The sequence below is a fragment of the Typopeltis vanoorti genome, chromosome 8, assembly GCF_054136105.1.
Source record: "Typopeltis vanoorti isolate ZY-2024b chromosome 8, IOZ_Tvanoo_1.0, whole genome shotgun sequence".
Lineage (NCBI taxonomy): Eukaryota > Metazoa > Arthropoda > Arachnida > Uropygi > Thelyphonidae > Typopeltis > Typopeltis vanoorti.
In genome coordinates this window covers 128236191-128251575 of record NC_143556.1, presented here as the reverse complement: position 1 = coordinate 128251575, position 15385 = coordinate 128236191, and the positions used below count along the sequence as shown (strand labels likewise).

General features: G+C 33.3%; 1 protein-coding gene across 4 annotated transcripts in view; it reads left to right on the top strand.

Moving 5' to 3' along the window:
* The window catches only part of LOC150104343 (ralBP1-associated Eps domain-containing protein 1-like), a 485081-nt gene that overhangs the window by 378285 nt on the left and 91411 nt on the right, over positions 1–15385 (top strand). For all 4 annotated transcript variants that reach the window (XM_090396932.1, XM_090396933.1, XM_090396930.1 and 1 more), the window contains one exon: positions 5721–5763. In XM_090396932.1, the coding sequence (XP_090253058.1) occupies positions 5721–5763 (43 nt within the window). The remainder of the gene's footprint in view (positions 1–5720; positions 5764–15385) is intronic.

Here is a 15385-nt window from a genome sequence, read left to right as displayed (position 1 = left end):
ATCCTGTTTCGTCCACATTGTAAATGTTTTTAGGTTCATATAGTGAAATCAATTCTAGCAGTTTTGGTTTCCATTCACTCACTACACTGTCATCCACATCTTTAGATTTCCCACAGACTTTGTTCCACGCAATATTGTGCCTCTTCTTAAAACTATCCAACCATCCTGTAGATACCTTAAACTGATCATTCCCAAGAGATTTGACTACTGCAAGAGCTTCACTTTGGACCATTGGACCGGATATATGAATATTTTTTGATCTTGCATTCGTGACCACTCCCACACTACCTCGTTGCCGATTACCTTTGCTTTCCTCTTTATTCACCCGTTTCCTTGCAGCCACTCGTTCATTATGTTATCCTTTTGTTTAAGTGTGTTGTATACTTGCATTTTGCCATACGTAAGCTGCATCATTATTTCCCATACCGAGAATTTATCCTTTTCTTTAGCTTCAATGACTTTGATTTTTCATTTAGCGACAATGGCATGTACGATTTAGCCATGATGCAAAAAATGAACTGATTCGTTTGTTGAAATTCAGGTTACTGAAATTTTTGGACTTGCCAGAAACTGACCAACATTAATTCTTAGATGAAACAGTAAAAGCAACACAAGTACCAAAATCTAATAAATATAGGTGTATTTTTAAAACACGTTCCGCTTTATACAAGTAATTTTTAATAAATTATTCAAATATTGCTTTCCATTTCCGCATTGGGCAGATTCCACATTATACAAAATAAATAATACTGTAATGCCTATTCTTGCCGGGACTATATAATTTGTTCACATTGAGCAAGTTTCCGCCTTATTCACGTTCTGCCTTGGACAAGTTTTACTGTATTTAGCAAACCTACTGAAATAACATAAAGGCAAGTCTTGCTCTTTTTTTAAAAAAAAATTTCGAATTTCTTAGACAAATTAAAAAAGGGCTCCATACAGCCTACTGATCGTATGGTGAGCTTCGATGTAGAATCCCTATTTACAAACATACCTCTCAGAAAGACTTTACAAGTACTTTCTGAAATATTCTCACAAGATATAGTAAAACTGTTTGAATTTGTGATGCATTCTGGATACTTCATTTGTCAAAACAAATTCTACAACCAAGTCAAAGGAACTGCCATGGGAAGTCCACTCTTCCCTGCTTTAGCCAACTTTTATTTAGTAGAGCATTTAGAAGACATCCTTTTTTCATCTATTCACCCTCAACCTTCATTTTGGGTTAGATACATAGGCAATATTTTTGCAGTGTACCATTACAATATAGATACCTTACCGATGTTTTTAATTACTTTTTTATAATAAATTTAGTTTAATCCTTTATCCAAGTGTGAGTAAACAAAGTTTGCGCCTGAAAGTATCTTCAGGACTGGGGTAAGGTGGTACAACACCAGGCCAACTCGTTGCAAAGGTGAAGCAAGCTACCAACACTCCTGTCTCAGTATCTCCTATAATGCAAAACACATCTCCTTGCGGATATGTCTAATGTTATGCATTAAGGGAAGGGCCACTACCCAGACTAGTTTCGACCTTTATTGAGGTCTCTTCAGTGGGAGAAAGGCCCAAGTCGAGATACCAGGCAGAAGTATTAGCAGGTCATCTCTACCTATAGGAGTTGCCAAATGGTCTGCCACCCTTTTTTAATAAATTACTCTGGATTTAGAGATAGATGTTGAAAGTTTATTTTTCACTTGGTTAGAGTATAATAAATTTAGTTTAATCCTTTATCCAAGTGTGAGCAAACAAAGTTTGTGCCTGAAAGTATCTTCAGGACTGAGGTAAGGTGGTACAACACCAGGGCAACTCATTGCAAAGGTGAAGCAAGCTACCAACACTCCTGTCTCAGTATCTCCTATAATGCAAAACACATCTCCTTGCGGATATGTCTAATGTTATGCATTAAGGGAAGGGCCACTACCCAGACTAGTTTCGACCTTTATTGAGGTCTCTTCAGTGGGAGCCAGGCCCAAGTTGAGATACCAGGCAGAAGCATTAGCAGGTCATCTCTACCTATAGGAGTTGCCAAATGATCTGCCACCCTTTTTTGATAAATTACTCTGGATTTAGAGATAGATGTTGAAAGTTTATTTTTCACTTGGTTAAAGTATAATAAATTTAGTTTAATCCTTTATCCAAGTGTGAGCAAACAAAGTTTGTGCCTGAAAGTATCTTCAGGACTGGGGTAAGGTGGTACAACACCAGGCAACTCGTTGCAAAGGTGAAGCAAGCTACCAACAATCCTGGATAAAGGATTAAACTACCACACTTGGATAAAGGATTAAACTAAATTTATTATACTCTAACCAAGTGAAAAATAAACTTTCAACATCAAGTTTTTAATTACTAACTTTACATCCTCATATCAAATTCACTATGGAAATTGCAAGAGACAACAAATTATCGTTTCTAGACATTCTTCTCATCTGCTCACCATCAGGTAATTTAACATTAGTTTATGGAAAACCCACTTTCACTGGATGTTACATTCTTCAACATTCTGCACATCATCCTTCTCAAAAGACAGGAATCATAAAGTGTTTAATTCAATGAGCTAAAACTAATTGTTCAACTCTCCATCATTTACAAGAAGAACTCTCAAATATCAAACAATATATGAAATTAAATGGCTTCTCAGACAGGACTATAACATCTGTTTGACTCCTACAAAACTAAGCCAAAGAATGAGGAATCAATATGTCATGTTCCAATTCCATACATCTCTGGCATTTCAGAACCGATTTTGAGAATTCTTAATATGATTTAGTGGCAATTTTTATTCCTATTAATAAACTCTCAACATATTTTCCCTCTTCTAAAGATAAACGCTCTCCTGTGTCTCTTTCAGGTGTATACCAAGTTCCATGTGACTTGCATCTTTCCTACTTCGGACAAACTGGACACTCAATAGAAAAACGAATAAATACAAGAGCATCAATCATACATTTTTCACAAAAAATCCAATATGGATTAGCTCACCATGGAATATGGACAGATCACAGCATTCTTTGATCTGAAAACACATATTCTACATAGATGTCGGTACAAATTTAAATGCTTATTTAAGGAAAGTGCTGAAGCTATGCTTCACTGCCCTAACTTTGAAATTGGAAGTGATCACCATTTATTATTGAGTAGGATAAAATTGAATTTCATATTGAAAAGAAGGGTGTTTAAGAAATTTTTAAAATGAATTAAGGTTGAACTGAAAACTCAAATATACAAACATTATTCAAGTAAAAATAACCAAGCCTTGGAGATTCAGTGACAGATCTTGAAGAAAACACTAATTAATTCAGCTGGAGAAGCATGTGGTGAGGTTGCCTGCAAGGATAGAAAAATCAGAACTAACTCCATGGTGAATTCAGAAGTTAGAGGCAGTCAAGGAAAAGAAGAAAGCATATTGTGAAAGTTCCTGAGAAATAAGTCAGCTCTAAGTGCATACCCCCCTTGGTGAATATGGAGAAAAATATAAGAAAGTGAAACACTGTAAAATTAACTAAACAAAAGTCATATGAGGACTTGGGTAAGAACGTAGAAAATAAATATCAGGAAGGTGGTGAAATATTTTGGAGGCTGTTGAAAAGCATAAAAATGGAGGAAAGAGTAGTATAAAAGAAATCAGAGATGATCAAGGTAACATTAAAATGAAAGATGAAGATATTCTAATTGTCTGCAGTAATTACTTGAAAGATTGCCAAATGAAATGAGCAGTGACAGAATGGTGTTAGAAAATGCTCAACAGGAATATACATCAATACTTGAAGTAGAAAAAAGCCATTAAGAACCTGAAATTACACTGCATAATTCAGAAGGCCTGGTCAGAGGGTTGAAGAATTCCTGATAATTGGAGTAGATCTCTCATAATACCCATCTAGAAAAAGGGAAATAAAACAATGTGAGAATTAGAAATTTCTATATTGAGCATTCTTGGTAAGATTTATGCAAGTAGCACCAGAAAAATTGTGGAAGGGAAGCCTGGAGAAGAACAAGCTAGATTCAGGCCAAATAGAAATTGTCAGGATTAGATTTTCTCTTTAAGACAATTATGGTTCTTAAAGTTCTTAAAAGTGTTCATGGGAATATAACAAGGATTTTAAGTTTTATAGATCTGGAAATGCATATGACAAGGTGCCAAGAGGGCTGTTCGAAATGCTACAATTATATGGTAAACAGGACATTATATCAAGCAATAATTAGTCTGTTATTTTTATGGCTATTTAGCCCATTTTTGTTTAGGAGTACCCCTTTTTTATAATGTCATTGGCTTTTTACTCAATTAAAGACACATATGAAGAATATATAGGAAACATACCTTTGTAGGGTGTTGTTGGTTGTCTTCTTATTCAGCAGCATCCAGCGTATGCCAATATACATTTATCTGCTGTTAAAGTTGACTGAAAGGAATGCGGGGGGGGGGGGGGGAGATAGAGAGATGTGGGAGAATTATCGATGAGGCAAGAGGTGTGTGAATTTTAAACTTGGCTTTTTTTTTTATAAGGGTGGGCAAAGAATTTTTTGGGAGGGAAGCGAAAGATAAATTTTTGGGGAAGGAGAAGGATATGATGAGATAAGATCAGGGATGGGAGTAACGGGGTTTGAGCCATTTCGACAGTGTGTCGTCTTCAGAGCTCGCGGGGAAGTGGAGGCTATTCGTGCTGGCTTGGTGTTTTTGTCTTTGGTGTATCTGTGTTGTATTCTATAGGTCAGAGTCATGACCTAATTTTTATGTTTTGGAGCTTCCAACTCCCGGAGATTATGTGGGGGCAGTGGACATTTATTGAGTTTTTGTCACATTTTATGGCTATCATTTCCGATATGCTAAGCATTGGTTCGTTTTCCTGTATGTCTATTATTATGGCTTTTGATATCAGTTTTAATACCACTTGCACTCATACCATGATCCATATACATGATGAATAACCATGGAGATAAGGTACGCCCTTGTCTCATCTGATTTAACATCAAACCTAACCAATTCACCATGGGGTCAGCATTTTCTTATTTTTTGTGTGTTCTCTCCTGGTGAATTTATTCTGCGAATAAATTCACCAGGAGAGAACACACAAAAAATGCTTCAGTTAAAATATGGTGTTGATGATGACCTACTCCATATCTGGAACAAAAATTCATCAGTTATCCCATCATCATTATTGGTTTTGACCTTTTCTCCAAAATATTTCTGAAACTTTAAAACCCATTCATATTCTTTATTGGGTTTATATTCAAGAATATCATCAATTTCCTCATGGTATGTTGCACATATTCAAGAATATGTATATTTGTGAATTTTTTTGTTTATTAATTTTGATTATAATTTTTATTTAGTTGTTTAGTTTAATTTTTATCTCTTTAAACATATATTACATTCTTATGTATTATTTCTATTTTATTTTCTGTTTTAATTACATTTGCATTTTTTTTTTTTCTTTTCTCATGATTTTGTACAGTGACTGATTTTTTTGAGTAGAATCACAGTAACTTTTGGTACTGCATTATATTATTATAAGAATTTGTGATTTTTCTGAATCACTGTGTTTTATACAGTTGGATTGTTTGAAATGAAAATATATGAAAGCAGTGTATTTGAAAATGAATTAATGCCTGTAATTAATTATATGTAGTTATTGCACAAAGTTCTGTGTAGTTCTTGATTAATAAATAAATAAACATTTACATCCGTAAATTAAATCTAACTGATTTTATAATTTTTTAATTAGTCAGGAGCATTTGAGATATATAAAAAGCCTTTTTCATCACCAGGTAAGGATTTTTTTAAAATTAATTTTATAACCTGTGGAATTTAATTTTCTCTTCTAAATGGATTATGTATAACATACATAATCCATTTACTGTAATATATATATATATATATCACTAAGCATTTTATAAATTATGAAAACAAGAACACATAATTTCTCATATGCAGTGATAAGTTAGATTTGAAGCCTAATGCAAATCATCGGTCAATAATATGCATTTTGTTCTGGTACAGAACTTAGAGATTATTATTATATTTTAATGATTTCTCAACTATCTGTCTTAAAGTGAAGATCTGATCATGAGAACTCTATATTTGGTCTGAACCCAACTTGCTCTTCTCTAAGTTTCCTTTCCACAATTTTCTTAGCCTCTTTCAAGTATGTATGCATAAATTTTACTCAGTAGGGAAATTTTTTCTTTCTGAAATTTCTTCAGATTTTACTTTCATACCATTGCTTCAGAATTACACAATGCAGCCACTGTAGAATTTTTATATCTATTACATGTCTGGTTGAATGTAATCTACTCGAGTTGTTTTCAGCATTTCAGTTGTCTGATGGTTTTCCCTAACTCAATACTGATATGTATATATTTTTGGTTGCATTCCTCATGAATATTTTCTACCACTGTCGCTACCCTAGACTTCCAGAATATCCTCAACTCTTATCACTTTTATCATCTCTGATGCCTTTTACAGTACTCTGTCCTTCATTTTTTAGCTTTTTCAATAGAATCCAGAACATTACCATCTTTCTGATATTTACCTTCTATATTCTTGTTAGTCTTCTCATGACTACCGTAGTTTATCTAGTTTTACACATTGCTTTGCTTTCTTACATATTTGTCTGTATTCTATCAGAGTATATGCTGGCTTACTTTTGATATATATTCAGAAACTTTTGATTTGCTTTCTTCTTTTCTATAACTGCCTCTTTAACTTTCTGAATCCATCATGGATTTCTGATTTTTCTGTTTTTTGTAAACAACTTCACCAAATGCTTCCCTAAATCAGTTAATGTTTTCTTTAGAGCTTGCCACTGACACTCTGACATTTGGTTTTTGTTTTCTCAAATAACATTTGTATATTTGAGTCTACAGCTCATCTCTGAAAGTTCCTAGACTTTTTATACATTACCATATATTTTTGTTTTCAGTATGACATTCATGTTTATCCTGCTCACAATCAAATGGTGATCACTTTCTAATTCTAATTCCTGATGTTCCAGTTAGGACAGCTTATGTACTGAACTGCAGATCTGCAAATTATGACAAAGTCAAGCGAATGCTATCTTTGGTGCCATAGTATTAGTTACTAAATGGTAAAGATATTCAGCAGTGCATGGAAAGTTTTAAAAATATACTTAAATGATGCAGTATATGAATGTGTCCCTACAGTTTGAAGAACAAATAGGATGGGAGTCAAACTGATGTGCAGTCTTATCAAGCAAGAGATCCATAACAAGAGGATGGAAAGAATCATGAGCATAAGAGTGAGAGAAGTTATGAAATATATAAAGTGCAGGCCAGAAAAGTTAAGAGTGCTGTGTATTGTATGGAAATCTAAGTTGGAATATGAAAAGAAATTAGTTGTGCAGGCTAAACGCAATCCAAGAGAATTTTGTTGTTATGCTGCAAGCAAAAGAAAGAATGAATGCAGAAGAATAACTTTACTGAATGCAGATGGTACCCTTGTATCAAAAGCAGATGCAGTCGTTCAGATAATGAGTGCGTTCTTCGCTAAGCTCTTTCAACCTATTGTATGTGATTTAGTGCACGGTGATGTCATTACTGCTACATTGGATGAAGAGATAGAGATGCATGAGGAGGAGGTTCTAGAGGTGTTGCATAAAAATCCAGCAATTGGGACAGATGGGATATCAGAACGTGTGCTAAAGGAATGTTCAACCGAACTGACTAGGCCCTTGACATATTTGTATAATTTAAGTCTGAGCTCAGAAAAGATCTCACAGGAATGGAAAGGTGTATGATTATCCCATTGCACTTCCCATGCATTGTGGCTCAAAATAACATGTCTAACTATTGACCTCTTAGTATCTCTGAAGTGATGGTGAAGATTTCAGAGAAGTTATTAAGAACTAGCATACAGAAATGGGTGGACAAAGAAGCAATACTTTGCAAAGAGCAGCATGGGTTTACTAAATGGAGGTCATTTCTGAGCAATTTGCTCATTTTATAATAATGTTACAGCCGAGTTGGATAAAGGGAAAGAATACACTGTGATACTGTTGGACATTGCTAATGTATTTGATAGGATTCCGCATGAAATGCTGTTGCATAAACTGGAGAATATAGGATTGGAATGTAAACTACTGTTCCAAATAAGTGGATAGCTGATGGACAGGTATAGGGAGTGGTAAATCTGTCAGCTTTAAGGTGACCAGTTGTGTGCTCCAGGGATCACTCCTTGGACCATTGATGTTTAATCTATGTATCAATGATATTGGAAAGGGCCTGACAGGAGATCTTCTATTGTTTCCTGATGATGCAAAGAAAACAATAATGGTTGCCAATTCAATGTTAGTAAGTGTAAAATTATGCACTTTGGTGTGATGAGATATCCAATGGTATATTATATTGGTGGGATTATGTTTGCCATAACTAAAGATCTTGGAGTAATGGTGGACAGGAATTTGAAGTTGAAGGTTCACATTAACAAAAATTGTGAACAAAACCCAGAGGATTATCATGATATTGAAATGAACGCTGACATGTAAGGATATGGAAGTTATTTTGCCTCTTTACAAGGCCTTGACATGACTGTACACGGACTACTGTATGCAGATTTGGTCTCCTGGATTAGGAGGGGATAACAAACTTGTGGAAAGAGTGCAAAGAAGAGTTACAAAGATGATATTGGGATTATGGATTGATGACAGATTGAGAATATGTGGGCTGGAGACATGAGAATGAGGGGTGATATGATAGGTGTCTATAAACTTTTGAGAGGGTGATTGATAAAATTTTTTATTATATGGAAGGTAAGGACAGGACAAGTTAAGTTTATATGAGGTTAAGAAAGTAGTGAGAGCTAGATTTTTTCCTCACAGAACTGTCACTTAATGGAACGGTTTGCTGTCACATTTGTGATAATTAGCAAATTATCACAAATTTGCTAATTTGTGATAATTTATATTTGTAATTCTCAATGAAAGGCTCCCCAAATATTAAATCAAAAACTGAGTTGAAATTCCTTGAGCAACAAGAAAATCATGTGAAAGTTTTGAACTTAAATCAGAAAAATCAGTTTGAGTCATTAAAACCTGTGTTCCGACTAATTCTTGTTTGAAAATTTTCTTTATCTTCACTTCCAATTAAATTATATCATGCCTTAAGACAGGTCCCATATTACTTAAACATGAACTCCTGTGTCAAAAAAATAAAAATAAAAAAATAAAATAAATTTGTCTCAGTCACTCAGACATCTTCAGGGATTACAAAAAAAACTATTGTAATACACACTCAAATACAACACAATACTATGTAAAACACGTGGTTGATTCTAAAGTCCTATCTAGGTGGTGCACCCTCTGTGGGCATTTGTTGGTGGCCTAGGATGGAAAGTGGGATTTCTGATAATTAGTGTTTCCCAAATTTTGGGAAGTTTTATGCAACTGTATGCATAGAATTCTTTCTGTTAAAAATTACAGAACCTTGAATGTTCTCTTTCAAAAGAAACCAAAGTTGTGAAGAATTCAAATTGAGGATTTGCTAGATCATCTTGCAGTTTGGGATCCTTATAATGTCTAGTTGACTTTCTCTTTGTTTGTAAGACATGATAAATTCTTATGATTAAATGCTTCCTTAGACACTTCTCTAATTAGGAATAACTTATTAACTGAACATTGCAGAACTTAGAAATTGCCCTAATTCATTACACCTTAATATATGATATATTTTTCTGCTTAGACCCATTAGCCTTTCTTTCTCATACAGAAGTGACAGGGTTTTTCATCCCACAAAGCAGATATACTGGCCAGAACACATGCAATTAACATACATAATACACTCCTCAGTTGCTTCAGCCATAAATCCAAATAAACCAAACCAGTCCTTTTCTTTATGGAAAAGGAGTATTCTTTTTGTTATCCTGCTTCTCTTGAATTAATTAATAACCTTTCCTGTATTTCATTCAACAATTGTCAAGAATTGATCTTGAATCTTTGAGAGATTCAAATTTAGTGTGAGTTCTGTGATTAAATTCTGATCATAATTCTCCTGCACACTTATCAGTTAACTGAGAAGCAGATAATTTGTACATTTTGGTTTTGTCTTTTCTCTCAGCAGTTTCTGCTTTTTCCAAAATGTACTGTGTGCACTGGTTTTTTCTGTGAATAGTTGAGATCACTAATTAAATTCTCCCTTTTTTAAATATAGCCTTCCTTAGCTCTTATTTTAATTCATTCATAAATTGATGAAATATATCCTATTCATAAATTCACTATTAGACTAGTGGATGTCAAAATTTTGAACTGCTGTAGTCTATCTACTAATTAATTAATACAGATTTTTTACTTGTGTAATTTTTTATCATGGAATTAATGCTCTATTGAACATTAAGGACATCTTCATCATGACTTTAAAATTAAACACAAACTAGAAGATTCAACAATGAAAACGTATGAACTATACATAGTAACACAGTCTAAATACATTAAGGTTTTAATAAAATAACTTAAAAAAATGACATTAATTTTAAAACAAAAAAAAGTCTTCATGCTGCTCTAGTAGAAATTGGCAAGTGCTGATGACAAAAGGCTTCAACCTTCCTTTTGGGTGTGTATGTGGATGATGTGTTTGTCCTCTGGCCAGACTCAGAAGTATCTCTACCAACTTTCTTAACCAAAATCCAACAGCCTACATTCATGAATAAACTTACTTTATCATGGAAAAAGGACAGAAAATTAGCTTTCCTGGACTTCCTTCATTCCTGTACTCAGTCTGAGATATCTGTTCACAGGCTGCTATATACAACAATATTCAGCCCATCAAACATCAAAAAATAGGCATTTTCAAAGCTTTGCTCAATGGAGCATGTGTTATCTGCTCCAATTCTGAAGATCTCCAACGAGAGCTAAGCACTATCCAGTGTATCATACTGCAGAATGGCTTTACTTGAAATAAATTTAAATGCATTCTAGGCACTTATAAGCCTAACCCTAAGAACCCTGAACTTGTGTGGTGAGTCCCTATCCCATGCATTACAGGCATCTCAGAGGAATCACAAAAATCCTGTAAAGATAGTTTAGTCCCTACATTCTTCTCTATCGACAAAATCTCCTGATTACTGTCCATGAAAGCTAAGCAGCCTCCTCTCCCTCCCTGGTGTTCACCAGGTTCAGTGTAAGTGCTTGCACTCATATTTTGGACAAAGAGGACATTCAGTCAAAAAAAAAACTACAAGAACACCTATCTTATATCAACAAAAATAAACCTGAAAAGTCTGGCCTTGCTCAGCATGGGGTGGATACTGATCACAATATCCTCTGCTCCAATACTCACCCTTTACATCAGTGTCAGTTTAGGTATGACCAGTTAAAGAGAGTGCTGAAGCACTTCTGCACTACCCAAACTTAAATCAGAATCACCTGCTATCAATTATCGAGATTTGGAAGAGTCTCATCATCATAAATGACAATCGATAGGCATGCTTTCCCACCCTTTTTTTTAATATAATGCTGTGTCATTCAATTATTTATCTAAATTTCTTATATTTTTTGTATTTCAAAATTATAATATTTCTTTTAATTTTAGTCTTAGCTTTAATTGCATTCTCATTTTATTGCACCTCTCATACAGTGCCGCTCTGGCATGAGGTTCAGCTCTGCACATAGGATTAACATTCTTTGTTCTAGTTTCAGCTTGTGATTATACTGATGCACTGATCGCCTGTTAGTTTCTTGCCAAAATATTTGCAATAATAAAAATTATTTTTCTTTATTCTTATGAATATGTATATCTAATAATCATTTGTCACAACTGCCATTAAAAACCCAATGTGGAATGTGAAGTTTATAATTCTCTGGGGAAGACGATCTCACGGTTAGGTAATAAGACTGTAGAAAATAAACTTTCAGAGTAAATAATTGAAGAGGTCAGCATGATGATCAGAATTAGGAGAGTGCTAAAGGCAGCAGATGAAAGTAACAAAGTGATGTAAGAAGTGTTAAACCAGAAAAGATTATATATCAGAATGTTTCAGACTTAATTATTACTAGTATGGAATGTCAGATCTGATAAATGCACATGTTCTGTTCTACTTCGTGCATGATATAGTTAAGATGAACTATAGTTGACGAGTATGCCATAGAGTTTCAATAAGAAATAACAGATTGGGTTTTGATGCATGCAAGCATCTTCTTATCTTGCAGGTCCTTCTCTAATTTATAATGATTTCTTTTGTGTTTAATATCAGACTTCCTCCTTTGTTCTTTATTGGTCTAATTGGAATAAATTATTTCCTTAATATTGCTTTATTATTTTATATAACTTTATCTTCTTTTAGAAGATAAAAGAAAGCAAAGTGGTTGAATAAGCCTCTTTGTTTTCTTCTGCTGTATATCAGTTGTACTTGTTTCTCTAGTTTGGTTTAGTTGCTTTCAGTTCTCCTCTTTCTTGGATCTTATTCTACATTTCTTCAGAAATCCATTTCCTCCTTTCTTTTTTTTTTCTTTAAATCCAATAACACTGCATTAATATCAGAAAATACATATTTCATAATATTCTTCTTGGTTTTTAGCATCTTGAGAATGCTAAATCTGTTTTTGAGTTGAATTATGAAATTTTTCTTTGAATCATTAATTCTTACTTTTATAGATTATATATATATATATATAGATTACTAGTGGTAGTGGTTGGCGGTAGATGGCGTTGATGTAGTTGCAGTCATTTGGAGAGAGAGCGGTAGAACAGGTGCCCTCCCTCGATGAATCTTTGGACTCCCTAGAGGTGTCTAATAATAATATTAATAATATTCCATTAGATTAAAAATATCCATTTTTAATCTAATGTTTGGCAGTTTTAGATGTTACTTCCTTCATCTACATCTCCTCTGTTTCTCACTCCAGCATTCGTCATCTCTCTCTGATCTATTTAGTTGTGTGTTTTGTACTCTAGTGAATTCTAGGTAATTTTGTGACATGTCTCATATATGAACAGTGTCCGTCCAATTGTTAGACCAAATTTTGGTATAACAGTTGGAAGGCAGTTAGTTAGCCTTTGCATATTTTCCATTAAAATGAAAATATTTTGTTTGCATATCAGATGTGCAAACAGATCTATAGCAATCACTTCATTTCCCCATAACTCTTACAAACATAGTATAAAATTTACATTAGAACTTGAAAAGATGGAAAACTCCCTTTTCTTGATGCTCTCATCACTAAAAAGTCTGTTCTCTTAAGTTGTATCGTAAGTCTACATGTGTGGGATGTTAACTTCATGCCTCATCCCTTCACTATCCTTCCCAAAAATTAAGCATGATCCACAACCTTAAAGAATTGAGCAGTTTCTGTTATACAAAATGAGAACCAACTCGAGACCAAACTTCAATCTCTCTCTCAAAGTTTTTATTTTTGTTCTCAATGGCTGTTCAAAACTAGAATATCCAGTATGGAGACTTGATTACAATCCAATATATTGGCAGTCTATCGAACTTTGAAAAAAGATCACAACATCAGAATAACTGATTCAAACTGTTAACAGCCTCTTGAAATCCCCTAAAGATCGCAGTTTTCTACAAATATCTAAGGGTATATAGAATTCCATGCTATTCTGGTTTAGCCTACATAGGACAGACATGCTGGATTTGAGGTGAGAAAGAAGGAACCTTTGCGGATGCCGAGCAAAACAAAAGATAGATCTGTCTGGCCAACCATACTTATAATACCAATCATGCAGTTGATTGGAATGTTTCAACTGTGCTGTGCCTTATGTAGAAAAAAAAAAAAAACTTTTATTCATGACTTCTGAAGAAATCGGTTATGATCATCCATTCGCATGGATCACTGAATAAAAATCGAGAATTGTTATTGACATATGGAAATCACTTATTAAATCTTTTAATATCAGAGATTTCAACTTTGCCAGCAATCACTTTCAGTCACTATCTGCAGATAGCTAATGCATGCCATGTGATTTTTCATTTATTTATTTTTCTTGTAATAGTTTTTCAGCATTTGTGATCTGTTTATATGTTTTCATGTTTATTAAGCCCTGATGAAGCCAGTTCTGTTTTAGGTGATGAAACTAGTAGGTACATTTTTCATATTTTAACAACTAATAAATTTTCTTGTTATGAGCATTTTTAGTTGTAAAACATTTCTTTAAATATAAATACTAAAACAGTTCTTGCATGGTTGACTACCAGAACAATAGCATTTTTCTGATGCAAAATCGTTTGCTTTATTTCAGATGAGAATAATAATCATAATTTATTTTGATTATGAAAATCAGATGAGCAGAAATTATGTACTCATAGGTTGGAAACACTGTACTTAAAATACAGTAAATTTTAAAACTTTTGTGATAAACTTCTTTCATCTTTTATTTTATCTGCGCATTGTAACTTTTAAGATGAAAGTTTTTAATTGAAATTTATTAAGACTGAAGAAGTGGTACAAATGATACAATAGTAATGTAAAACAAGTGTTACAAATATACAAGTGATAAAATAATATAGTAAAAAGTAATACTAAATACGTAAATAAAATATGTATATTATAAGATATGTAAATATCTTACATATCTTATAATATTATACAATTACTGTTCAGGTGGTGATATAGAGACTGATAGATGAGGAATAAGACTTAATAAACATTAAAAGGAAATAGAAGGAATACAGTGTGAACCCAAAGCCATACTGGTTACTAGAAAAATATAAATGTAGGCATTATAGTCACAAAATCAAATTACTGTGTCTGAGAGCTCATGTAACATATAGTGTATACTTAGTCATAATTTCTTAGAATCATAATTAGACACATAATATATAACAGTAAAAGCCTAGATTATTTTGTCCCATGAGGTAGTCCCTCAATCATTTTCTAAAAGTATATTCTAAGGTTACTGACTTAATTTCATTAGGCAATTTATTGCAGCTGCTTGTTACTAGATATTCCAAAGATTATGAAAAATTTCTTTGTTTGCCATGATAATTACCAGCAAGTTCTGGCCATAGCATAAACCATAGTCTTCATTGTATACAGAAAAATTTACAATGTTATTTCTTACTTGTGATAATTGCAAAATATTAAGAATAACAAACAGGTCACTAGTTGAATATGCGAAGAAATCGGTAATGACTATAGATCTAAATATTATACTTCTGTATTTGTATCTAAGCAAGCAGATTGTTGTAGTAATCTTCACCCCAACAGGGAAGAATCTACCCAGAATAGTATAATCATCTTAAAAATGCTGCATTTACAAAGTTTTTAACATTGTATCCTATTAATTGCGAACTTCAACATGTGTTGAGATATGGGAGTTCCATTTCAGATTGCTATCGATATGGAGATCCAAAATACTTGCCTGATTTTTTTTATTATTATTATTATTTTTATTTATTTTTATTATTTTTTTTTTGGACTAAGCGATAGTT